This window comes from Chrysochloris asiatica, unplaced genomic scaffold (assembly GCF_000296735.1).
Source record: "Chrysochloris asiatica unplaced genomic scaffold, ChrAsi1.0 scaffold00037, whole genome shotgun sequence".
In the NCBI taxonomy this organism is placed as follows: Eukaryota; Metazoa; Chordata; class Mammalia; order Afrosoricida; family Chrysochloridae; genus Chrysochloris; species Chrysochloris asiatica.
This window is the reverse complement of record NW_006408555.1, coordinates 17,897,722-17,924,126: the sequence shown is the minus strand read 5'-3', so window position 1 is coordinate 17,924,126 and position 26,405 is coordinate 17,897,722. Positions and strand designations below refer to the sequence as shown.

The 26,405-nt window shown below is 44.3% G+C and overlaps 1 protein-coding gene across 1 annotated transcript; it reads right to left on the bottom strand.

Annotated features, from left to right (window-relative positions):
- Positions 1-4,797: 4,797 nt before the first annotated feature.
- Positions 4,798-18,197, bottom strand: DHODH (dihydroorotate dehydrogenase (quinone)). Its single transcript, XM_006860197.1, has 9 exons — positions 18,177-18,197; positions 15,746-15,958; positions 13,705-13,904; positions 11,271-11,353; positions 7,079-7,266; positions 6,435-6,548; positions 5,636-5,789; positions 5,381-5,540; positions 4,798-4,852 (listed from the first exon to the last, which is right to left on the bottom strand). Exons 1-9 carry the CDS (start codon positions 18,195-18,197, stop codon positions 4,798-4,800), a joined length of 1,188 nt encoding a protein of 395 aa, XP_006860259.1.
- Positions 18,198-26,405: the final 8,208 nt, after the last annotated feature.

Genomic DNA, 26,405 nt, shown 5'->3' with positions numbered 1-26,405 from the left:
TTAGTTCTAAGATTCCAATTTATAGTGATCCTGTAAAGGATTTCCAAGGGTTGGCTGGTGAGTTTGAACCACCAAACTTGCAGTTCAAACCACCTTGTTGTCCTGCAGCACTAAAAACAGTACTGCCCTCAAAAAAAAAAAAAAAAAAAAAAAACCAATCAGCAGCAGAGCCAACAGTACAAGTGCCTTCGAATGGACAGTCCCCTCGGAATCCAACAGCGTGTTAGGCGCTGCTCTGTGTTTGTCCATTTTAATTCTTCAGTACTCCAAAGTGATAGGTCTTTTTATTGTTTCATCGTCCCCTTTTTACAAATGGGAAACAGAGAAGATAGTGGCTTGTTCAAAATAACGCAGCTGTTCAGTAGAACAGGCAGGATTTAAACCCAGCCCGAGACAGAGTGCTTAAAGGTGCTGCCTTTTCTGCATGATGGACTTAATGCAACTTTACACAATCATTGTCTGTGAGTTCTCAGGATTAGGCTTTTAAGGGTCAAATGGGGACATATCCTTGCAGGGAGGAATAACACACTGACCACTCACCACATTAGCCAGGCTACAAGTATCAGTTCTGTCTATGGAAGCCAATTAAGAACCATACATATCTGATTAAACCCATGACTGAGGTAGTGATACCACAAAGAGAATAAGGAGACCCTCCAGTCCTAGGACCCCATACTGGGGAAGCCTGATAGGGAAAGAAGTGGAGGCTCTTCCCTAGCATGAGCCCCCCTATGCAGACCCTAAGGGTGAAACCACCGCCAAAGACAGGATGGATGTAGGGAGCAGGCAAAGAACATGGTGGCCCTGGCTGGTAAACGTATTGGAAAGAGACCAAGGAACTTTGCCTGACACAGCACTGGGCAACTCCTGGGTGATATTCACGTGCTAGAAAAGGTGAACCATCTATCTGGCTCTATGACATATCTCTCTAGAAGGAATGCTGTTAGTCAATGAAAGAAATTGGGCAACTTGAATAATTATGGCCCCAGGGAATAATGGGGAGTTAGTCCTGACCTTGCCGGGAAAGCAAACAGCTGTTTCTTGCTAAAAGTTTCAAATTAATAGCCTTTCTGCTGCAAAAGCACTGGATGTCCTCTGTTGTAGAATGTGCCTCGCGGGATTCTGCCCAGTTGTGTTTGTCTCTCCTAAAAGAGATGCTAGAATATTTCGTTACCATCATCCCTAACATGTAGCACAGCTGCAGCCGTGAAGTGGGGTCTCAGTAAATGACTGGAAGGGAAAAGGGAGGATGAATATAGGTCATTCATACTCGTTCATATATTCAGTCATAAAGGTATGTTGTTGTTAAGTGCTGTCCAGTTGGTTCTGACTCACAGCGACCCTGTACAGGGTTTCCAAAGTTGTTTTCTGTTTTGCTTTTAATCTTTGCAGAAGCAGAAAGCTTCATCTTTGTCCCACAAAGGGACTGGTGGGCTCAAACAGTCAACCTTATGGCTCAGTCTAGTGCTTATTCTATGGAGCCACTGTGTTCCCTATAAAGACTAAGTGTGTATAAATGGATACACACGTGTATGTATAAAAACATATGCATGTATGTATATGTATTTTTAAATAGTTATATCAGAGTCTCAAATATAAACTGAAATTCTGACCTAATCAGGGTGATTTCTTTTAGATCCCAGGCCCCGAGAACTACATTTTTCATTCTGTTGGAATAGAACAATGTCACAGGATCCATTAAGGACTACGAAGTCTCAAATAACCAAGACTGAAATGGTAATATGAACACTACTTAATGGAGGGACTATCTTCGGTAACTCTGTGCAAGTATCCACCAGGTGAATAAGTGGTGATTGCACACACGTGTGGTATCTCCTTTTGTTTCCTTGGAGACATTTTCCAAATAAGGACATTTTCAACACCCAGAAAACCGCTCCTTGGCTGCCAGGATTTGAAGAGTTTGCCTGTTCACTGTGTTTCCTCTGTTGAGGGACCTATCATTTGAAGTCCCGCCCCTGGTCTGGTATCTGGTGCTGAAACAGCAATACCACAAGCTTTAGTAAACTGATACTGACTTTCTCTCAGTTCAGGAGGCTAGACGTCTGAATTCAGGGCACTGGCTGTAAGGAAAGTCATCTCCTTTCAATATCTGTGGGCCTAGGATTCCTTGTAGATCTGCATGTGTCTTGGTGTCAAACTTCCCTGGGTCTAGGAGGTTCTCCGCTCAGGGACCCCAGACAAACTCTGTACCGGGCTCTTCATTATTACTTCTCTCTTTTATCATTTTTAAGATAAAAGGTGTGGTGAAGCAAAGCTGTGACTGGAATTAGGATGGGACTTCAGTGAGACCTGAGTACGGTTAGTGACTTGATTTTATATTTGAGTAAGGCTGTAACTCAAGATACACCTTACTGTAATCCTACCTGTTTACAACATACATGGAGGATCATTGCATCAGATCACAAAATGGAGGATAACCACACAATACTGGGAATCGTGGCCTAGCCAGATTAACACATATTTTGGAGGTGCACAATTCAATCCATGACATTCTACACTTTGGTCCCTATAAATTCATATCCTTGCCACATACAAAACACATTCACCCCATCATACCATCCCAAATTTAAAATCTCATCTTCTGAATCATCTAAACCAAATATGGGTGAGACTTTAGGTATATTCCATCTGAGGGCAAAATTCCTCCTCTGTGAATCTGGGAAATCTAAGTTACACATTAACCTTCCAAAGTATAGTGATAGGACATCGACACTTCTATTACAAATGAGAGAAACTGAAGGGAAAGAAGGGGTAATAGGCACCAGAAAGGCCAAAACCCAGCAGAAACAAAATTAATTCCTGTTCTCTGAGACCATCTGGGCAATTGTCCTGCCCTTGATCCAAATTCAGCCCACCTCTTCATTGCTATGCCTCCCTCACTTCCACTCAGTGAGTGGAACCAGGTAGTCACCTCTAGGAAACATACCTGTTGTCTATTTGCTGGATCCCTTTAACTTCCAGATCCGGAAGGACTTGAATTTGAGGGTTTTTTTGTTTCATTTTTTATTGTGATGTCAGTGAAAGTTTACAGAGCAAATTGATGCTCCATTCAGTGATTCGTACGCACTTTGTTTTGTGAAACTGATTGCAATCCCCACAATGTAACAATACTCTTCCCACTTTTCCCGTGTTCACCACTTCCATTTTACCCACTTTCCTGCTTTCTGCACCTTCTCTTCACAAATGCTGCCTTCTCGATTATGTATGGTTGATTTTTTGAAGGAAGAGTATACCTCCCTGGTGTCATCGTTTAATTGGGAGGCCTATTGTTTGACTTAAAGTTGTGTCAAAGAGGTGAGTTCAGGCTTGAAGGGTGACTAAATGTCATGGTCTTAGTGGTTATACCATCTCTATCTGACTAGCCTAGTCTTTTTTAATTGAGTCATTTTTCTCTCACTCTACCCAGAACCTTCTATTAAGATCCCTTTCAGAGTGGTCCACAGTGATAACAAGGCACCATCTAGTTCTTCTGGCCTCACGATTGTGGAGGTTGTTTAACACCTAAACAAAGGCACAGATACATATACAAGGATGTTCAATGAGGCACTGTTTGTGATAGGAAAATACTGGAAGTTATCCAAATCATCAATAAAGGATTCATTAAATGTAGTCTACTAAAAAGCATGAAGTAGGGTGATGAGAACTAACACAAGCAATGCCCAAGATATAATCAAGTGAAGAAAGCAAGCTGTAGAATCATATGCATGGTATGATCCCAGTGATGTACAAATATAAAATGTGAATTTAAGGTAACTAGAGAAAACAGTATTATACCATGCACAAATAGATATGCAAACATGTACGTATGTGTGCATGCATGTATGTGCATGTATGTATAAAATGTTTTGATGCACAGAAAATTCTGGGAGATTATACAAACTCCCAAACAACAGCTACTTCAAGAGAAAGACTAATAGAAACTTTCATGCTTTAAGAATACTGTATTGCTTAGATTGTTAAGAATGAAGGTACACCAGTTTTATCATTTAAAAGTACCTTGATGTGCTAAGAACTATATGGATGCACTTTAGGATGATGGCCATGCTATTTGTAACTCACCCTCAACTGCTTCAGCAAATATACATGACGGGGGGGGTGGAGGGAGGGGGGGGGGGCTTCAAAAAGTTAATGGAAAAACTAAATGAAAGATAATGGAATTTTTCCATGAACTTTTAAAAGTCCCCTCATATATAAAGAGGAAAAGGAGAAAGTCAATGTGAAAAATGTTAACAATGGGTGAATCAGGGTAAAGGATATATGAAGTTTATTGTACTATCTTGCAACTTTTGTCTGTTTAAAAATTTTTTTTTTAAAAAGTTAAAAACTGAAGTGAAAATGAAGATAGAATGAAAGATGGTCAAGCTCCAATGGAAGCTTCCCACAGTCCCCAGGTACCAGAGACCTGGGAAGACCTCAGGGTCTGGGCAAAGCCAGTCATATTCTAGAAAAGGCTGGAGTTCAAATTCAGGCTTCCAATGGGCTTTTTTTCTCTCCCATGATTTTTCCCCAAAATAGCCAGTGTCCTTGCGATACTGAAGGATCTCAGAATCTGAATACAGAAAGAATCACAATAGTGCTTTATGATCTGCTCAAGAGATTGCAGAAAGCCTTTTGTTGATTCTGGTGACCTAGATTGTCTTTTTCAGTCAGGTCTGGCCACTAAGGAGGAGCTCTTGTGGTTTGGAACATCTGGATGAAGACAGTCCTCTCTTCCATAATCCAGCCGTAAGGCTCATCCGATTGAGTTACAGAATGGCGTCCCACCAGACAACCTCCTCACCTCCGATGATCTGCTCCAACAGCTTCTGTGATGCTGCTAAAACCCTGTTCTCTGGAAAAGGAAAAACAACTTTAGTCCATAGTGCAGGATAGGCCTCTCCCACAGAAAGTCCTCATCCCACCTCTGCTCTGTCAGTTCTGTGACTCGCCCCTCTCTCCCAATCAAATGGCCTCATCACAGGCACATCTCTTGCACCTACACTGTCTTCACCCAAGAACCTAGAGATATCCCTGCCCAGGTCTTCAGACCAGGAAGGGACTCAGTTTTAAATACCGACTGTTTCCTGACATCAAGCCAATGTGACTTAATAGGAATGCTGCCAGGATTCCGCAGCCCCTCGCCATCACCTAAGTACACAGCCCAGCTTGTAAACACCACTGCATTGGAAGCTCATCTTGAATTTCTTGGCTCCATTTGTCCTTTGTCAAAGGAGTAACACAGATTGATTCTCCCCTGGGTTCAGCATGTGCCCCTCAAGCCCTGGGTGGATGAGGAGGAGTAGCATCTTCTTGAGTTGAGTCATTCTGAATTGCACCACATCACATCTCTTACTTCAACCCATGTGTAGCCCCAACTCACTTCAAAAGGACCTCCAGCTCCCGTTTGACTCTGCCCACCACAGGAGGACCCTGGTAGGTGAGGGCTGTGTACAGCTGCACCAGGGAGGCCCCTGCGCGGATCTTCTCCAGTGCATCCTGCCCACTGCTAACACCGCCAACCCCGATGATGGGAACTCGGCCTGCAGGGAAGCACACGGCCACCCTGTGAAGAAGGGCAGCTGAAGGCAGAACCAGGAGCTCACAACCCCCACACCCAAAGCTAAAGAATCCTTGCCTTGGGTAAGCGCATACATTTCCCGAATGGTCTGAGTTGACAGGTCCCGGAGAGGCTTCCCACTCAGTCCTCCTGTTTCAGAACGCTGGACACCTTGCAGGCTCGAGGGGCGACTCACAGTGGTGTTTGTGACAATCAATCCATCGACGCCCAGCTGAAGAGTAAATCAGAGAAATGGGCCGCTCACCTGCTGGCAGCAGCAGAACTCTCCAATCCCAGAGCTGAAGGACTTGGGAAAGGCTTGCTTCCAGCCAGGTACCCACAGCAACATCCCCCAGAAAGCAAGAGCTGTACCAGTCTATAGACTGAGCTTCAATACAACAGTAGAAGTCTGCACAAAGCGAGCACAACATCCCATTGTGATAGGATTTAATTCTCACAACAAACCACTTTATAGTGTCCTGTCCAAGGCCTCAGGTAATAATAAGAGCTAGGACTTGAACACAGGACTGCTGGGGTCAACAATCTGTTTCCTCTACTACCTTATGATACAGAGACTTGGTATTTCGAGGCTGGTGGGGAGAAAGAAAATATTCTGGTTCCATATGTTAGCCAAGGATGAACACATGTCTTAATGCCCTTTTTGGATGAAGATGGGGAAAGAGAAAGAGTCACATAGGCAATTACTCAAACACTCCCTTTGTGCTCTATGAGCAGTTACATTGTGGCAGACACCAAACCGGCCCTCAATATCCAAAGAGAAAAATCACAAAGGCTGCCATTCTGGGGTAGCCCACCTGGACAAAGGGCTTTTACAGACAACGCAAGGCATCCCTTGTGCGCGGGACCCGGTTCACACCTCGCTCACCACCCCGGCGATATCCTCCTTATCCTTGGCAGTGAGGTCAGGGGCGATCTTCACCAACACAGCCGGCTTGTGCACGTCCGTCAAGGCGGCCCTCTCCTGCAGGACCTACAGCAACACAGCCAGACTGGGAACCCCTAGGCTGCACCGGGCCAGCATTCTCACACAGCCATCAGACAAAGGCACAAAGCCATGATGTGCTTCAGTGCTTCTGGACCCAGGAATTCAGTCCCTAACCTTCGAGCTGGAAGTAGCATATTATTTAGACTTTTGTTCCTAATCAAGATGATAAGGCAAGACCATCACAGGTACTGTGGGATGAAGTCATTCAGGTCATTCATTCATTCATTCCACGGGCTACGTACTAGTGATATGGTGGTACATGAGAGCGGCATAGCCCCTGCTCATGGTATTTAATGTTTGACAGATCACTGGACAATTCTTAACTACTGAGTATAATCAGTGTTGTGATAGAGGATTAGAGGGTGCTTCGAGAGGGTATAGCAAGGGTTCCTAACTGGTCCTGTTGTTAAGGACAGGTTTTTCAGAGTGATGCTGAAGCTTGGCACTAGAGAATGAACAGGAGTCAGAGGACAAGTTGGTGGAATGGGGTGTGGAGAAGAGATGTAATTTCCCACCTTGGTCAGCAGGTGGCGCAACTCGGCCTTTCCCTGAAGACTCCGCAGCCCTGCAGTGTTGGGACTGGACACATTGACTACCAAGTAGTCAGCCAAGGGGCCCAAGACTCGCACCCCCTCGGCATAGTCCGCAGCAGCATCCACTGAGGTTTTATTTTTCCCCAGGTTTATTCCCAGCAGCAGCCCATCTGTAAATATCAACAGTCAAGATTTTGAAGCTGTCCTTGACTGGACAGCCTATGTTGTTGTTGTCAGGTGCCATCGAGTCGGAACCGACTCATAGCCACCCCATGCACAGCAGAACGAAACAATGTACGATCCTGGGCCAACCTCACTACCGTCGCCACACTTGACGCCTATAGAAAGCATCTAATTCGACTCCCACACTTGAACTTTCCCACATCCTCTGACAGACGTTTTGAAGTATTCGTGCTACTGCCTTCTGCTTGATACATGCTTCACCATCTTCGTTTGCTCAGCAATATGTGAGCAACTACTGGGACGCTTCATCACATTTTGTCCTTTTTCATTTTAAAAATATGGAAGATGGAGAAATTGAGCACAAATACTCTGGTAGTGTAGTGGCTATGAATCGGGCTATGAGCCTTAAGGTCAGCAGTTCGAAACTACCAGCCGCTCCGTGGGAGAAAGATGAGGCTTTCTGTTCCTGTAAAGATTTACAGCCTCGGAAACCCCGTACAGGGTCACTGTGGGTCAGAACCGACTCAACGGCACTTAACAACAACTACAAATTTACGAAAAGCAGGGGGGGAAAGTAGGCCACATAAATGTAAAACCTCTGAGAAGCAGATAGAAATCAAAAGGCCTATCAGAAGGGTCAACTATTTGTGAAGGAAAAATTGTTGGACCAGAGTCAACTGATTGGTGTACAATTGAAAATAAAAACAAAACTAAAGAATATCCATAAAACAGAGGGAGTCCTGGTGGTGCACTGCAGGATAAGCACTGGACTACTAACCGCAAGGTCAGCAGTTCAAACCCACCAGCTGTTCCTTGAAACTACTATACAGGGTTACTCGATAGCGCTTTAACAAGAGCAGCAGCGTAAATACAGGAAACTATTTTAAATTAGCATTTCTAAAATGTTGTGGTGTCATTATTTTGTCATTTATGACTAGTTCTCTGAGAAAGGCCTCTCCCTTAACCAGGGTAACCAGACACCCTGATTCTCACGTGTCAGTCATAACCACTCCGCAGCCTGGGCATAATTATCAATACTCCTTTTTTTATTTTTTATAATTTATATCTTTATTTTAAGCTGTTTTGTTTTATTTTCCCCTAAGTTTTTATTGTGAATTGTGTGAAAGTTTACAGGGCAGAGCATCAGTTTTAATTCAAAAAATCATATAACTTGTTTTATCACAATGATTATAATCCCCTCCATGTACCATCAGTTAATAGTATTTCTCTCTATTCACTTTAGCTTTTTTTTTTTTTTACACTCAGGCATATATAATAATTTACACCACCAAAAAGCTCATTCTGCAAGTCTGCCTCCTGGCCACTATCTCTTAGTCTCTATCTTCCCATGCGTCTAGCGTCCTCAGCCACTCCCCCTTCTCCATGTCCCCATCTCTGCCTCCATCTCTGGTATCACTGCTTCACTGCATTCCGCTTGTGCTCTTCTCCCTTGATGGTCCTAGGGTCCTTAAATTCTGTACTGTAAGATTAACTACTCCCATTTTTGCTACAAAACTTCTACCTTTACAATTGTGACAGTCGCAATTAGTCATGATAACAATTACTACTGAATCATAATAATCTTATCCCCATCTCTTTTTACCAGACCCATCTAGACAGATGAAAACTATTCAGTGGGGACTCTTTCTTCCCCCACACACTCTTAAACTAAACTTCCTCGTGAAACCTTGTAAGCCAGTCACTTAGTGCCTTTATCGCCCCTTCATTTAGATAGCCAATGTCTAAGTTGCCTGTCCCTATCTACCCCGTGTACAGAGGGGATAGCATTAATACTTTATGTGAAGACTCCTCCCCTCTCTGTTGGTATTTTGAGCTACTACCTCCATGAGTATAGGTCAGGTTCATCAAATTGGAGCAATTTACCCTTGTTTCTTTATCAAAAATCTTTTTTTTTTTTTAATCTTCCTCTAGTCAACTTCTGATTATCAAGCCATCGAGGCTAGATCAAATGGTACTAACTGCAAGTTTGGGTGTTCTTGTGCATCTCCCCTCACTTCATATCAGCTGGATGCTTCCCTCTCAGCTCTAGCCCTCTGTGGCTATGTCCTTGTCCATGGGCTCAGGTGTCCCCAGGTCTCACCATACTTTGGACCAACCAGTCCTTCCTCTTCTCTCTCTCATCTCCAGGTCAATGGGAGTCAATGGACAGTTAAAATGGTTCTCAGGTCTGTTCTTGTTGGTTCTCAGTCCATAGAAATCCCTTTAGGATGTTTTTCATAGGAGGGTTGGCTTTGGCAAAATCCCTTAGCTTCTGTTCATCCTGGAATGTTTTGATTACACCTTCGTATTTGATTGAAAGTTTTGCTGGATAGAGGATTCTTGGTAGGCAGTTTATTTTTCTTTCAGGGTTTTATATATGTCTCCCCATTGCCTTCTTGGCTGCATCGTTTCTGTTGAGAGATCCAAGCTTAATCTGATTTGCTTGCTTTTGTATGTTACACTTCTCTTTTCCCTAGCTGCTATTCCTTTATATGTGGTTCAGAGTTCTGGGATCATCCTGAGCCTGCTTGGTCTGGTATCCTGTGTTGTTGGTGATGGAGCTCCTCACTGCCCCTATCCACAATCTTATTTGGTCTCTTCAATATACTCTTTTGCTCTCTGAAAGTATTTCACTTGACATACTAAGTGATATGGCCACCTTTTTTAATAATGCAAGGGACTCATCACTTGACTTGCATTTTGGACTTTAAGAGAAATGTCTTTTCAGAAACCCGCTGTGTGTAAAAGCAAAGGGTTGTCTGTGCTTTTCTTCTCTAAAGACACTCTCCTTATCTGCAGAGGTCAGTGGAACTTGGCTACATTTTCCCATCTGATGGTTGAGAGCAGACCTGAAACACCAAGTTAGCTCACAAAATGTGTCAGGTCAGACAGGATCAAAACACAGCATCTGTACTGTTCACCACCTTCCCATATCCTGAATGTAGTCTCCTTTTTTTATCATCGGCTTGAAAGTAAATGAGGTTTATGTAGCTGTTATCATGGTAGGGAAGAGGGGAGCTCAGCCCAATTTGACGACAGATTACATAGCAAAGGTCCCCAGGTGGCACAAGCAGTTTGCAATCAACTGCTAAAAAAAAAAAAAGTTGGTGGTTTGGACCCACCCAGAGGCTCTGTGGAAGAAAGTCCTGGAGAACGACTTCCATAGAGATTACAGCCAAGGAAACCATATGGAGCACAGTCCTAATCTGTACCATGTGGGCTGCTGTGAGTCAGAATCAACTAGGTGACAAGAGTTTGGAGTTGTAAGAAATTGCTGAATGACTCTACCTCAGTAGGCGCCCCAGCTTTTGTCAGCACAAACGTTCCCAGCACGGTGCTAGCAAGAAGCTGCCCCCACCCCCCCGGCCTCCAGCTGCAGAGCACTGCTGTAGGGCTCTACTTCACTCCAGTGAATGGCAGCACCAGACTAGGACTGAGGAGGCATTCTATCTCTGCGGCTCTGAAGCAAAGTCTTGTTTCTTTGAGCTTCTGTTCGTGGGTGATCTATGTGGCTAGCTGTCTCAATTCCTCCATCTCCACTTCCAAGGTTGCTTGTTTAAACTTTTTTATAACTCAAATACAACTGACTCCAGACATAACCTATGCTAATCCTGCCTCAGTAACATAACAAAGACAACCCACTGCCAAATGGGATTCAAAAAACTCCCTATGATTCAGGCATAGCAACCCTAGAGGACAGAGTAGAACTGCCTCATCTGGTTTCTAAGGCTGTAAAGTGTTACAGAAGCAGCATCACATCTTTCTCCCAGTTGAGCACTTTAACCACTACACCATGAGGACTCCGTTAGCCTCAAATGTAGAGATTGGACTTTACACACATATTTTATGAGGGTACACAATTCAATTCCTGACAAGTAAACTGGAAAATTCCATGGGTAGAGGACAGCAGGCTTCTTAAAAGCTTTTTTCCCCAGTGGTTATCCCACCTGTTTCTTCCCAATAACCAAATTCTAAAACAACTCCATTTTACCTTCTGAGAGCTGGGTCTGCTTCTGCTGCCTGGCCCGTAACCTGTGCTCCACCACTGAGAATCCATGGCTGTTAAATCCATATCTGTGAGGGGACAAGGTTAGAGTCCTTCAGCCAGAAGACACAGAATTGAGGAAGACAGGTCCATGGCCAGAATTACAGCTGCACCATATGCAAGGGAGCTTCATCAAGTTTGTGGAAACGTTCCACTGTCTTTTCAGTCAACTTTCTGCAAACTTTTCTTGCCCTCTCTGCTAAGTTCATGCTTTCCCACCTCCTTGCATGCCCCCCATTTCCGCCTATTAAGATCTTCCATGCTTCCTGACCCAGATCAAATATCTCCTCTTCTACTTCCAAAAAGCTTCCAGTTGCAAGTGCTCCTTTACCCCTTTGGTATATAAACAATGATCGGTTCCTATCCTCCTGGCTCTGGATTTCTGTACATGCTCAAGTTTCCTTGCTAGACTGCAATCTTCCTGAAGGCAAGGGACATGTCTTCTTTCTCTGTCACCCAGTCTCAAGAGCTCCACAAGGTGGTAGCCATCTGGCAAATAAGAATGAAGATGCAGAGAAATTGGCCCAGAACCTTGACATTGCCTTGCTGTCCAACCAACCCTGGAATCACCTACTTTACTTTCTGAGAAGGAAAAAAATAAACATCTATGCCACTTCTTAGAAACCCCATACAGGGTCTCTATGAGTCAAAACAGATTGGACAACATTTATCAACAACACAATTGTGAAGCCAATCTTAGTTACATGGTCTTTGTCACCTGCATCCAAAAGCAGCCTAACACATACAGTGGCATGTGAATCTGTTGACTTAATGAATAAATGAATGACTACCGACACTATTTATTCATCTATATGTTCAATAAGCAATTACTGAGCACCTGCTATGTACTAGATAGCAGGCAGAGCAAAGAGGCTGAGCACAGCACGTGCTCAAACAGGCTCACCTACCTCAGACCACTTCATCCATGGGTGCCATCAAGAACTTGATCTTGGTACCTGCAGGTTGTTTGTGGCAGCCAAAACACAAACAAACATATTTTGCCTAGCCAATGGTAAAGATATTACTGATCCGATCCCAGCCTGCAAAGCAACAGCTAGATCAATAATCTGATGTCTAATGCCTGAAGATTTCTTGAAAGCAGGCAAAATAAAGCCAGAACTACAGCCAAATAAATTTGACATAGATCTGTTTTCTAAAAGGCCATTAATGGCTCCAAAGTTCTTATCAAGAACACCTCAAAGAGGTTCTTATCAATTAGGTTACCAAAAAGTAGGAATTTCACTTCCTGGATTTTCTGTAATGCGGAAAAAAAAAAATTTCCAGGGATCACAAAGAGAAGCACAAGTAGTTGTATACATTGTTTAGTAGTTGTTAAATACTTTAGAGTTGGTTCCAACTCAGTGACCCTGTATAGGGTTTCCAAGGAGCAGCTAGTGAGTTTGAACCACCAACTTTGTGGTTCACAGCCCAGCGCTGATCTTACAGCGCCACACCAGGAGTCCCATTGATTATGAAATTCTCCTATTTAATAGAATTGGACAGCTAGAGCTGGTGGAGTGCTGGAGGATCAGCACTGGACTGCTAACCTCAAGGTTGGTGAGTCACCAGCGGCTCCTAGGAAACCCTATACAGGGTCACTATGAGTTGGAAAAAGACTCTGCACTTAACAAGGGCTGCTGTCCTGTCTAAATACGAGGGCTGTGAGCCTTAGGTGGCTGAGCACCTGCCATGTGGTTAGTCTGTAAAATTCACACTGGATTTCAAGCTCATCACTTTTATATTGATTACGAGTTAAAATAATACTTTTTATATATTAGGTGGTGATAGTTGTGCTCTGTGCTATCAGGTGGATTCCAACTCATAGCGACCCTGTACAGGGTTTCTGAGGAGCACCTGGTAGGTTTGAACTGCCACCTTGCAGTTACCAGTCTAATGCTTACACTACAGCACCATATCAGGGTTCATTATATATTAGGTTGCATAAACTATTATTAATTTCTGATTTTATAATGTGCCTACTAGAAAACTTAACCTCCCATGGACTTGTGTGATATTTCTCCACAACAGTGCTAGATAAGGGCATCAGAATAGCGACGCGGAAGAGACGCATGCTCTGAAATCAGAGAGCCTGACTGGTGTGTACCCAGGCTCTCCCCTTTATTATCTCTGTGATTGTAGCTAAGTTATTTAACTCTCTGAGCCTTGGTGGGTATACATGTTAAACTGGAATCATAAAACCTGTTTTCCAGGGTTGGTGTGAGAATGCGGGCCTGACCCACATAGATGCTCACCAGGACTGTAAACATTTCAGGAGAATGTGCATGCTGTATGACGGGTGAAAGGCGGAGCCAGATATTACATCCCTGAGAGCCCTGCTATGAGAAAGGCGTGGCTTAGGAATGCTGAGCTGCTCACCTACCTATTAATGATGGCTTGGTCCTCGGGGAGGCGGAAGACTCTGGGTCTGGGGTTTCCTTCCTGGGGCTTGGGGGTAACGCTTCCTATCTCAACAAAACCAAAGCCCATCTTATAAAGTCCATCCACAGCTTCCCCATGCTTGTCAAATCCTGCAGCAATTCCTACTGGATTTCGGAACTTACGGCCCAGGACCCTCACTTCCTGGGGAGAGGAAGACAAAGTCAAAGGTACAAAAAGCTGTCCCAGTGTTTCTCAAAGTGTGGTCCCTAGCACACTAACATTAAGATCACCTGAGGAGCTTGTTAGCATCAGATTCCAGGGCCCTGCCCCAGAGATGAACACAAGGAAGAGCTACAGAGTTAGCAGTGTTAACCCGCTCAAGGCTGAGAACCAGTGGCTTCTCGTGACTATCACCAACTCAGTCACTTGGTCGGGGAGAGAGGCTAGTTGGTGTCAGCCCCACATAGTGTCCCTCTGAACCCAGGGAATGTCAAGCAGCCCTCTCATCAGCCTAATACGCCAGGCTTATCAGAGGCCCCAGCATTGTTCCTCCCCGGTCTCCACAGGCCTGTGGGAAGCTGGAGGGAGAAAGGTTCTCAGCTGCACAGTCCTGATTGCTGGGCAGCAGAACCAGGCCATGGCTGAAGAGATTCTTCCAGGTCAACTGTTGAGCATGTTCCAGATTGTTCTCTACAATGGGAATCTCTGAGGTCTGGTTACCGCTAGGTCAAATCAGACTCCTGGAAAGTTAAGGATTCCTGCCCTGAGGGAGCCAACAAATCTAGTGGTGGTGGTGCATGTCGTCAACTCACAACCACTGTGTGTAGGGTTTCCGAGACTGTAAATCTTTACAGGGGCAGAAAGCCTCATCTTTCTTCTGCAGAGTGGCTGGTGGATCAGAACTGCTGACCTTATGGTTAGCAGCCCAACACATAACCCACTATTCCACCAGGGTTCCTTAACAAATCTAGCAACAATTCTTTAAAAGGTAGGAAAGAAATAAAGAGATGTAGCAAAGCCAGTTATTGACATAGGATTTCCGTCACTGTGCACTGGTGAAATCAGGAAACTTTTTGAGAACCAGCAAGGGTCTCCAATGATGGGTACCATCTCTTCTTGGAAGAAAATGGCAAATAAAAATAAGACCAGGAAGGTGAGAATGGGCACAGCACCTTAGGGGACAGTCAGACAGGAAATGTGGCTGGTCTAGAGAACCATCGCTGGGGACAGTGGTTCTCACCCCAGACTACGTATCAGAGTCCCCTGAGATAATGGCTCCCAGGGACTGTGACATAGATTTAGGGGAATGATGGAGAGCTAAAACTGGGACGTTCGTTAGCTTGTGGTGAGATTATGGAGAGTCTCAGAGAGGAAGACTGGGGAACCTGAAACCTCAACAAAACAGAACGATACCTAAGGGCATGGATACCACAGTCAGACTCCCTGAGTTTGAATCCTGACTCTGCTACTTCCTAGTTGCTGGACTTTAGGCAAGTCACTTGACTACTCTTAGCCTGTTTCTTCATCTGTAGACAGAATGACAGGACGGCTCTCAGAGAATAGTGAGGATTAAATGAGAACACTGCATAGCATAGTAAGCCCCACAAAAGAGTTAAGCATAATTATAGCTATTATTAAGGAGCTCTGGTAGCGTATTGGTTAAGAATCAGGCTGCGAACCGCAAGGTCAGCAGTTCGAAACTACCAGCCGCTCCGCGGGAGAAAGATGAGGCGTTCTGCTCCTGTAAAGATTTACAGCTTCAGAAACCCTGTACAGGGTCGCTAAGGGTCAGAACCGACTCGACGGCACTTAACAACAACAACATAGCTATTATTATTGCTGAGACTGAAGTCCAACATGCCCACTGCTAACTTGGGCTCTTTGGTTTTCACAAGGGACATCCCCAGCTGAGTACACGTGGGACGTCACTCTTTACTTTGTACAAAAAGTTTATGCACCAACTTCCTGATCTTCATTCCATTTTTCCACGAACTCTTTGAAGCCCCCACCTTCTAACCCAGAGGTGTTTGGGGAGCACGCACCAGCATGGCAGAGTCTTGAAACGTGGTACGAGGAAGGAGGCCCAGGGAGGTGACGCGCACAGCCAGTTTGTGGGCCGACTCCGGGTCCAGCAGCCCCTGTAGGGCCGGCATCAAACGTTCCGCGTAGAAACGCTCATCCCCCACGGAGGTGAGGTAGGAGGCGAAGAGAAGTCCTCCACCCCCCAGGATGACCACAGCATCCTGGGCCCGCTTCTGGAACAAAGAACACATCAGGGGCCACTCAATACCAGGCCGCAGCACCCTCTGAGCCCCATACACCCCGACACACAGAGGACGTAAAAGCGTGTTCCTAGCCTTCTGCTGACACTGGTCTCCAGGTCTAGACTCACTCACACACGAATTGCCCCACAGCCTGTATGACTGCTCAATGCCTTCTGACACTCACAGTATTTTTTTTTTTTAATTCTGTTCTTAATTACCTGAACCCAGATGTAACTATATTTTACCACATAAATACAAACTACCTCTTGTATTGCTTTCATATACAAAGACTTTCCCAGAAATGTAATTTCTTTGTAAACTGAAGCACTGTACTGTTTTGTACAAGATTTTACCAAGAATTTTCAGTTTCAGAACATCATGGTACACTGCTTGCTTGGGGTGGTTAACAATACAATATACCTATTGTTGTTGTCAGGTGACTTTACGTCGATTTTGACTCACAGTGACCCCATGTGATGGAACAGAACTTCCCTCAGAGGGTTGTCTAAGCTGGAAGCCACAAGGGTTTTCTCTTAATTACCACCATCAGGTAGTGAAAGGCCCTCATTCATTAATGTAATCATTCCTCACATAATACTGATCACTTAAATGTGCATAAAACAGACCTGATACCTGCCCTCCAGAAGAACAGCACCTCAGGAGGACACTCGGAATCAGAGATCAGGCACCTCTGCAAATGTGAGGATAGCCTTAAAGAAAACAAGTTATCGGGTGACGGGCAGACCCCACCTAATCTCAGAGGAAGGGAAAGGCTTCCTTGCTGCAGTGGCTTATGTACAGGATAAAAGGAGCTAACTAGGAGGTACTATGGGGAGGGAGCAGAGTTTTTTGGGAAAGAAAAAATGTAAAGGCTCTCAGTGACAGGCTGTGATGCACCCAAGGAATTGTGGATGCGGTCGTCTGTTCAGAACCAGGAAATGAGGGAAATCAGGGTTTAAAATGAAGCTAGACAGATTGCCTGGGGTCCTGACTGCAGTTAAGATGGGATTTCCTTCCCTAAACAAGGAAGTGACATGACGCAATTTGTCCTTAAGGATCATTCCTAGCTGTAAGTAGAGACTGAGTAATGTCATCTCAGTTCTAGTCTCCTCTAGGAGATTACAGTGTATTAGGACAAGTACAGAAAGCCCCCTATATCAATCAATGAATATTTGAGCACCTTACTACACATGGGGAAAAGATCAAAGATTTCAATTTTACTTGGATCTGCAATCAACACTCATGGAAGCAACAGTCAAGAAATCAAACGTATTGCATTAGGTAAATCTGCTGAAAAAGATACCATAGTGATGAAGAGCAAAAATGTCATTTTGCGGACTAAGGTGCACGTGAGCCAAGCTATGGTATTTCCAATGGCTTCATGTGTATGTGAAAGCTGGACTGGAGAGGAATCGGTATATTTGAATTACAGTGTTGGCAAAGAATATTCAAAGTACCATGGACTACCAGAAGAACAAATAAATCTATCTTGCAAGAAGTACTACAACATTCCTCAGAAGAGACACTTTGGACATGTTGTCTGGGGTGGACAGTCCCTGGAGATGGGCATCAAGTTTGGTAAAGTAGAGGTTCAACATAAAGAGGGTGACCCCAACAAGATAAGAGTGACACAGTGGCAGCAACAATGGGCTCAAACATAACAGTTGTGAGGATTGCGCAGTATCAGGCAGTGTTTCGTTCCGTTGTGCATAGGATATCGCTGTTAAGTAGAATCCGACTGACGGCACCTGACACCACCACATAGGGAGTCACTATGAGTCAGAATCGACTTCACAACAACTGGGTGCTAGGCCCCGAGAATACAATAATGACTATCTGAGAGCATCATGTCACATCCAGAGCAATGTCCTTACAGAACTCGATATTATTCTAATTTCAACCCACGTTGCATCCAGCACACTAAGTTGCGCGCTGAGGTGCTTACTGAAAGCCCCCGTGTCAGGCTCAGTAAGAATTAGGTCCATCTACATAACGGATCGGCAGCTACCTGGTTTTGTGCGTGCCCTTACACACCTTCATAAGTAAACGTGCAAATGCACACGCAGGAGTACGTGCAGTTGCTTCCAGAGGCACATGAACGTTCCCAAAGGGCCCACGTCTACACCTCGCCCCGACCAGCTCTCCAGTCTCTCATCAACCACTCGCGACCCTAACTTTTCCTCGCTGTGGCAAGAGCCTCTGGACTTACTTTCAGTTGCCTCCACGCCATGCTCCTTCTACCTACCCCTTGGGCCCTCCCCTGTCTTGTTCGCATTGGAAGAGGTGGAGGCGGGCTTCCAATTCCGCGCCCGGGAACTCCCAACCTACCAATCGCCAGGAAGGAGGGTGGTGCGAGCGCCCCGGGCCTTGCTCCGTGCCGAGGAGCTGGTTGGACACTTGTGCGCGTGTGCAAAAGCGGCGGTCACGCCTCTTCCGCCCACAGGCCCTCGTAGCCACTCGGGGGCGCGATGGTTCCGGCTTCACTTGTCTGCAGAAGGTGTGAGTGTCTGTAGTTGGCTGCCTGAGCAGTTTGTCGGCCGGCCTGCGGCCTCGAATGTGAGAACCAGTGAGACCCCGAGATTTGGTGAGGAGACAAAGGCCTTTCTCTAAAAGCCCTGAAATGCCAGTGGACTCTTCCGAAGTCCCCAAGAATTGAAGTGGCCACAAGGCTTCTGGCCTTAGCACACTGAAGGAACTGTAAATCCCCAGTGCTTCGAGAAAATGACACCCTAAGGCCCCAAACTGTCTTTGTGGCCAAACTGCACTGAACTTTGCTGGGCCCTGTTTCTCCAAAAAAATTATGCATATGTTGTCAGGCACTGAGGACTCCTGGCCAGCCTGTGTGTGTGCCGAGCAGAACTGCCCAGTAGGGTTTTCAAGGTTGTGCTCCTCAGGCCTGTCTTCCGTGGCCTTGAACGCCCAACCTTTCAGCTAGTGGGCAGGGGCTTAAACATTTAAAATTTTTTATTTACACTAAAAATTAGGTTTTGCAGAGCTACATTGATGTTAGGTGCCGTCGAGTCTTCCGACTCATAGCAACCGTATGCTCAACAGAACAAAACACTATCCTATCCTTGCCTTCCTTACAGTTACGTGTGAGCCCATTATGCCTGCAACTGTGCCAATCCATCTTGTTGGGGGTCTTCTCCTTTTTCCCTGACCCTCCATTTTACTAGACATGATATCCTTCTCCTGGACCAGGTCCCTCCTGATTAACATATCCAAAGAAGGAGAGAGAAGTCTTGACATCCTGGCTTCTCGGGAGCATTCTGGTTGTACTTCTTCCATCAAAGAAATGTTTGTTCTTCTGGAAGTCCATGGTACTTTGAATATTCTTCTCCAACACCATAATTCAAATGCATCAATTCTTCTAATGTCTTCCTTATTCATGATGCAACTTTCACGTGCATATGAAGCGTAGTGGTTACGACAGCGGTTCGAAACTACCAGCTGCTCCGCGGGAGAAAGATGAGGCTTTCTACTCCCGTAAAGATTTACACCCTCGGAAACCCTATACAGGGTCACTGTGGGTCGGAACCAACTCGATGGCACATAACAACAACAGGTCAGGTACACCTTAATCCTAAAACTAATGTTGCTCTTTAAACACTTTAAAGAGGCCTTTTGCAGTAGATTTTAGTATGTTGCTGTTAAATATTTAAACACTATTTTTGTCTTTTGCTTGTTTGTTTCTTATTCTTAAAGAACGTTTTCAGAAGCCTCTGTGTTGTGGACCGTGGTATGGTGCCTGCTCTGCCAACTGGTGTTGGCCTTGGTTTTGCCTTGACATTCTTTCCAATGCAACAGATGCGGATGATATTTTAAGAACACTAAGTTTCTAATCAAGACCGGAGTATGCAGATTTGTTGGTTAGTGAAGGGTTGCAGTGATTTGTGCTGACATCATATGTCACTTTCCAGCCCTCTGGCGCAAACGTGTGCCACTCAGGAATTCTGGAATCCCTGAGTTTGAACAATGTCCTGGTTGTTGTGCAGTGAATTCAGCACACCCACTAACTGTTAGTGGCATTAATCAGGACTTTTGTTTGGAGGTTCTACATTCACCTGTGCCATTGTCAGGTGTGTTTTCCTAAGTACTTTTCCATCAGCTTGGTGGTGGCGGCTGTGTGCCGTCAAGTCAGTTTCAACTCATAGTGCCCCTGTGTACGGTTTCTAAGACCAAATCTTTATGGGCGCAGAACGCCTCCTCTTTCTCCCTCGGAGCTGCTGGGGGACTTGAACTGCTAACCTTGCAGTTAGCAGTCTAACACGTAATCCACTCCACCACAAGGGCCCCTTTCCATCAGCTTAATTCACTTGAAAATAACTGATACTCGCTGAGCTGCTATCATAGAAATTACAGCAGAAAAGGGAGGGTTTGAATTGTTTTTAACTAACGCCATTTTGTAGTCTCACCATTTTATGAAGGTGGGAAATTAGATGTAAATTCATAGACCTACTAACACCTTTAGAGACAGACTCTACTGCAGTAATTCACATGTGAGGTGTCTCGGAGACTACCTACAATAAGGGTTGTTGTTTTTAAGTATTGTCGAGTTGGTTCTGACTCAGCAATCCCGTATAGGGTTTCTGAGGAGTGGATGATGGATTTGAACCGCTGACCTTGCATTTCAAGCCGACCTTTCAGTCCAGTGCATTATCCTGCAGCACCATACTACAACTCCATATAAAAAGGGTAAAATTGAAACTATTTGAGTGCTCCTTGGAGGCCAAGATGGCCAAACTTTGTCTCTCATACTTTGGACATATTGTCAGGAGGAACCATTTGCTGGAGAAGGATATCATGTTTGGTAAGGCTGAGGGTCAGAAGAAAAGAGGAAGACCTCCAGCAAGATGGATTGGCCCAGTGGCAGCATCAGTGGGCTCAAGCGTGGCAACAATAGTGAGGTTGGGCCAGGATCAGGCAGTGTTTCGTTCTGCTGTGCATAGGGTCGCTATGAGTCAGCACCAACTTGATGCCACCTAACAATAACAACAACAACAACATCAAGCTAATAATGGTGCTTATTAGTCTGCCTTCCTTTTATACTATGATGTACTAAGTTAATTCTGCATAATTTAGTTGTTAAGTGCCAGCAAGTCAATTCTGACCCATAGCGACCCTGTATAGGGTTTACCGAGGAGCAGCTGGTGAGCTTGAACTGCTGACCTTGCAGTTCAAATGTCTTTGCAGTCTGGCGCATTAACACACAGTGTCACACCAGGACTCCGCATTATTTAGCTGAGCAACATAAATTACTACTCACCCTGGACAAAAGACTGCGTACGTGCTGATTTGTCAGTTCTAAGCAACAGTTCCAACAACTCTGTGTTTTTTTAAACCTTGTATTGATAGAGTGCTGGTGCTCTAGGCAAAGCCTGCAGTGAGGGAATCTATTGAGCCCTACGCAAAAGGGCTGACGTGTGAGTTATAGAACTGTGAGTTAAGATACCTGAGTGGATGATCACAGAAGATTCCATTAGCATGAAGTTTCACTTTAAAAAGTTGACGTTATATAGGCCTGAGTCTGACTTCCATGAAACATGTCTCAAACACCCTTTGTTTGCTGATGTAAATTATATGCATTTGGAAATTAGGACTTTGTGATCTTTTGGAAACTGGAAGTATCCTACACCCATATGGCTATACAGTCTTGGCAAGGGTGGACCCTTCTTCCCAGATACCTCCAGATACATTACAAACTCTTTATCCTGGCATCTACAACATTTTGTTTTCCTGATTTTAGTTTCCACAAGGATCTCTGGTGGCATAGTGAGTTAAATATTGGACCTCTATCGCACCAAGCAGAAAAGACAAGGCTGTCTGTTCCCATGAAGATTTACAGTCTCAGAAACCCAACATAGCAGTTCTACTCTATCCTGTAGCGTCACTGTGAGTCAGCATTGACTCCATGGCAGTGGGTGACTGTACTCTGAGTCACTACCACCACACACACACACCTCCACACAAAATTATTTCTTTCTCTTCATAAATACCTTCTCGTTTCCCACCTCTGTATTTACTCCTGTTGACTCCATTGTCAAGATGCTCTTTTCCTCCAACAAAATATATCCAAATCATTTCTTCATCATCTGAACTTTCACAGCACTTCAGTTGTACCTCTCTGACGGTACTTTTCACTGCCTTTATTGGTTACAATTATGATGTCTTTTCTTTCCTAGTTAGACTGTAAACTCTTTGGAAGTGTGGACCAAATATATATCTTTCATTTAGCCACTTAACCAGTGCAGTGTTTTCAGACTGAGATGTGTTCTTGTTGTTGTTGTTAAGTGCCATCGAGTCGGTTCCGACCCATAGCGACCCTGTACAGGGTTTCCGAGATGTGTTCTTAGGGACTGCATTTTTCAATTTTGATGTCCACTCCCATGATGATTTTTTAAAGTAACATAAAGTGGATTCTGGATCCTTTGGTTAGCCACCTTAACCCTGAAGCCTGCCAAGAGATGTCAGTGCTCAAGTTCGCTTCCATCTATGACCACATTTTGGCGCTGAGAGAGCTGACTGTAATACAGAAATGATGGGGGTGCAACAGGTGGAGACCAGATGGCATGCTACATTAGCAAGGGTCAAATAAATGCAATGAAAGAACTGAATCTCTCCTACAGCCTGAAATAGAGTGCCAACTGCTGGTAAACCTGTCTACATTGGCATTCGTTGGTTTTCAGTTTTGTTTGTGTTTAAATTGTATTCATTCTACTCAAATATTTATTCTGTGGTTTTTAGGGTTATGCAGGAGCTTAAGCAGAGTTTATGCCTGGTTTCCTGTTTGTACGTATTTAAGAAACAATACCCAAACCAAACCTGTTGCTGTAGACTTAATTCTAACTCATAGTGACCCTACATAGGACAGAGTACAACTGCCCCACAGGGTTTTCAAGGCTGTGATCTTTACGGTAGCAGACTGCCACCTTTTTCTCCAGCAGGAGTGGCTGGTGGGTTCGAACCAGTGACCTTTCGGTTAGCAGCCAAGTGTGTAACCACTGTGCCACCCGGGTTCCCAATAAACAATACAATCATTTAAATCAATATTGCAAAACTATATATGACTTTTTAGCAACACTGACTTGATTGTTCATCATTCTCTACCTCTTACAGCGTAGACTTAGTGAACCAAGATCTGTTGTAAAGCTGGGTGCATATCCAGTTGTGTAGACACAGATGGTGTCCCAGTTGGAATGGCCCACTGCTTTATTGATCTCTGCTGATTGTTTTCAGCTTATTGAAGCTCCATCTGGGCCCTTAAAACAAAACCTTTTGTCTCCTTGACAAATTATTACCAACAACAAAAAGAATAATCTTAAATAAGAAACACCCATCAAGAATATATTAAAAGGATCAGGCAGCTATTGGATCTCCAGACTTTTGTGCTCATAGAGAAAATGTTCTTCAAAGGGAGAGCCTGGCTTTGGTTGTACATCAGAATGACTGTTATTCTAGGATGTGGATTAAATAGCCCAAAGCAACATAGAAAAAATAACTGTTATCAGTTTAACAGGTTTCACTGCAGCCATGAGGAAGCAGAAAATTACTGTCATGTCCAGGGAGGATACGTTGCATACACTTGGAACCAGGAAGCTCAAGATCTCATCTGGGACTTTCTAGAAGAAGGGAAGAGGTCGTGGACTGGGTAAAACTTCATGCAACTGAGAAAACACCAAGAAGGCAACCCAGATAAAGCTCTAAGATGCAGTGTTTATGAAGGAAACTTCCTTACTTTTATTCTGGGGCAGGAGAAAGAAGACATTTAAATACGTTTGTGCACAGAAAAAATTAGTCACTTCGTCGCCGTCATTCTTCGGAAACGTTTCCATTTCTGTGTTCCAGTCTATGTAGCAAAGGTTTCTCTCAAATGAGACTTTTAACCTCAAGTTAACCAAAACCAAAAGCCAAGCCCACTGTCATTGAAGTTGATTTTGACTGAGAGCAACCCTCTAGGACAGACTAGACCTGCCCTGTCAAATTTTTTAGGCTTCGATCTTTACAAGATTCCAGGTGTGGCACTGTATGATCTGCACTAGACTGCAAATCATAAGGTCAGCAGTTCAAACCCACCAGCTGCTCCTCAAAAACCCTATGTAGAGTTGCTGTAAGTCGGAACCAACTCGATGGCACTTAACAACAACATCAGCAATCTTACCAGTCGACTGTCACATTTTTCTCCCAGGGAACAACTGGTGGGTTTGAACCACCAACCTTTTGGTTTGCAGCCGAGCACTTTAACCACTGTACAATCAAGGCTCCTCCAACCTTACATTAACTTGCCTAATATTTCCCTGAAAAATACTTTGGAAGACTGACTAGAGAAGCCTTTTATGGTAACTTTTCTCATCAATGATTATCTCATTATTATTCTTATTTTTAAGTTTCCTCACACAGAGAACTAAGAGAAAAATCATCTGCCTATTGTCTTTCTTACAAAGATATTTTCAAAATATGCAACATAATCTTTGAAGTCTTAGAGAAAAATCCCAGGCATCATTTTATCATTGTCATTTTCCTTAAAGTCTAGGTAAGTTAATAAATCCGTGATAAAGAACGTGCAATATGAAAAATGAACTACCTATAATGTGTGGGGCTAAATCCTAATCCTGATTTTTTTTCTTCTACTGGAAGCTATCAAAATTTGGTTTTCAGATTGGTGCTGGTGGTGGTTGTGTGCCATAAATCTTTATGAGAGCAGAAAGCCTCATCGTTCTCCTGAGGAGTGGTTGTTAAATTTGAACTTGCAGTTAGCAGCCTAACTCATAATCCACGACACTACCAGGGCTTCTTGGTTTTCAGATGAACTTTTTTAACTGTCTGACTTTTGAGGGGGAGGCTTATCTGGGAGTGGTCTGCCTTCAGCAGGCCATCAGACCACAAAGCCCACCAGTTGCACCTGCATATCCAGAAACTCTGATTGCCTCTCATCAGAAGTGGAGCTTTGATCACTGAAGCATTATTTCATTTACCAGGCTGGTAAGTGATAAAACCTCACCCCGACAAAGACCTAAATTTAAAAAACTGGTTCTAAATAAGGAGAACATGTGGGAGTATTTGTTAAATGGTTTGTGAGTAATGGATCACGGGGGGGGGGCGGGGATGTAGGGATTTTGCTTTTCATTATATTATTGATTGGGGTGATGAATTTCACTGATTTGGAATACTTTTTACATGTAGCCCATCCCTTTTCTCATGCGTTTCACTTTGGTAGTTGGAAATTACGTCTTGACTTGGGTAGAGTGTAGAAAAAAATTATATTGATAACCACCATATTTTCCACCTCTGTGGACTTGGGGCCTTGGAGGAAAGAGTAGGAAAGCAAAGGAGGAAAAGAGCAAAGTGTGGTGTCATGGATTAAATTGTGCCCCCCAAAATAAGTATCCGTTTTGACTAAGCTATGATTCTCAGTGGTTTAGCAGTTATGTAATGATACAATCATCTCTCATGATGTGATCAGCCAGTCAGTTGTAAGGGATTCAACATCCTTACGCAGGCCACAGCCCTGATCTGTGATAAAGGGAGTTTCCCTGCATCATCTTTTATTTTGCAAGAGAAGCCGTAAGGGAAGGAGAGCCCTGACCACCGCCAAGAACAACGGGCCATGAGTAGTGTGTCCTTTGGAATCAGGTTCCCTGCGCTGAGCAGTTCCTAGACCCAAGGCAAGAGTGATCCCAAGACACATGGGGATTTTCAAGGAACAGAAATGCAGGGCCCACAGATAGTGAAAGGACATAAAGCCGACAGAGAGAAAGCCTTCCGGTACTGCTGGTGCCCTGAGTTCAGGCTTCTAGCCTCCTCAACTGTCAGAGAATACGTTTCTGTTTGTTAAAGCAAAGCACTTGTGGTATTTCTGTTAGAACAGCACTAGAAAACTAAGGAAGAATCCAGTATCAGAAGTGTGGGTGTTGCTCTAACAGATACCTAAAATGTAGATGCGGTTTAGGAATTAGGTAATGAGTAGAGTCTGGGAGAGTTTTAAAGTGCCTAATAGTAAAAGCCTAGATTGCCTTGAAGAGACTGTTGGTGGAATTATGGGTGTCAAAGGAAATTTTATTGATGGCTCAGAAGGGTGTGAGGAAAGCTGTTAACACTGGAGATGCTTCTCTTGTCTTTTATTTCTTGTAAGATAAAAGGTGATGAGGTCACACCTTAGGGAAATGTCCCTTACACAGGATCAGGGATGTGCAAGGGTGTTGAGTAAGGGTGTTTCCCACCCCAGTTCCCTTATAATTGGTTGACTGATGTCATCACATCACATCATGGGGGATGATTACTTCACTACATAACTGCCAAACCGCTGAGAAGCATGGCCCAGCCAAGCTGACACGTTGTTGTTGTGAAGTGCTGTTGAGTTGATTCCGACCCAAAATGACCCTGTATAGGGTTTCTGAGGAGCAGCTGGGAACTTGAACCGCCGACCTTACAATTCAAACGG

Bases quoted from the DNA above. Each gene is read 5' to 3' on its own strand.
- DHODH (XM_006860197.1), bottom strand. From the start codon at position 18,197: ATGGCGTGGAGGCAACTGAAA. The intron at 11,354-13,704 runs GTAGGTGAGCAG...GTCCCCTCACAG, and splicing joins GACCAAGCCATCATTAATAG to ATATGGATTTAACAGCCATG. The intron at 6,549-7,078 runs GTGGGAAATTAC...GTGTTGCTGTAG, and splicing joins TGCGCCACCTGCTGACCAAG to GTCCTGCAGGAGAGGGCCGC.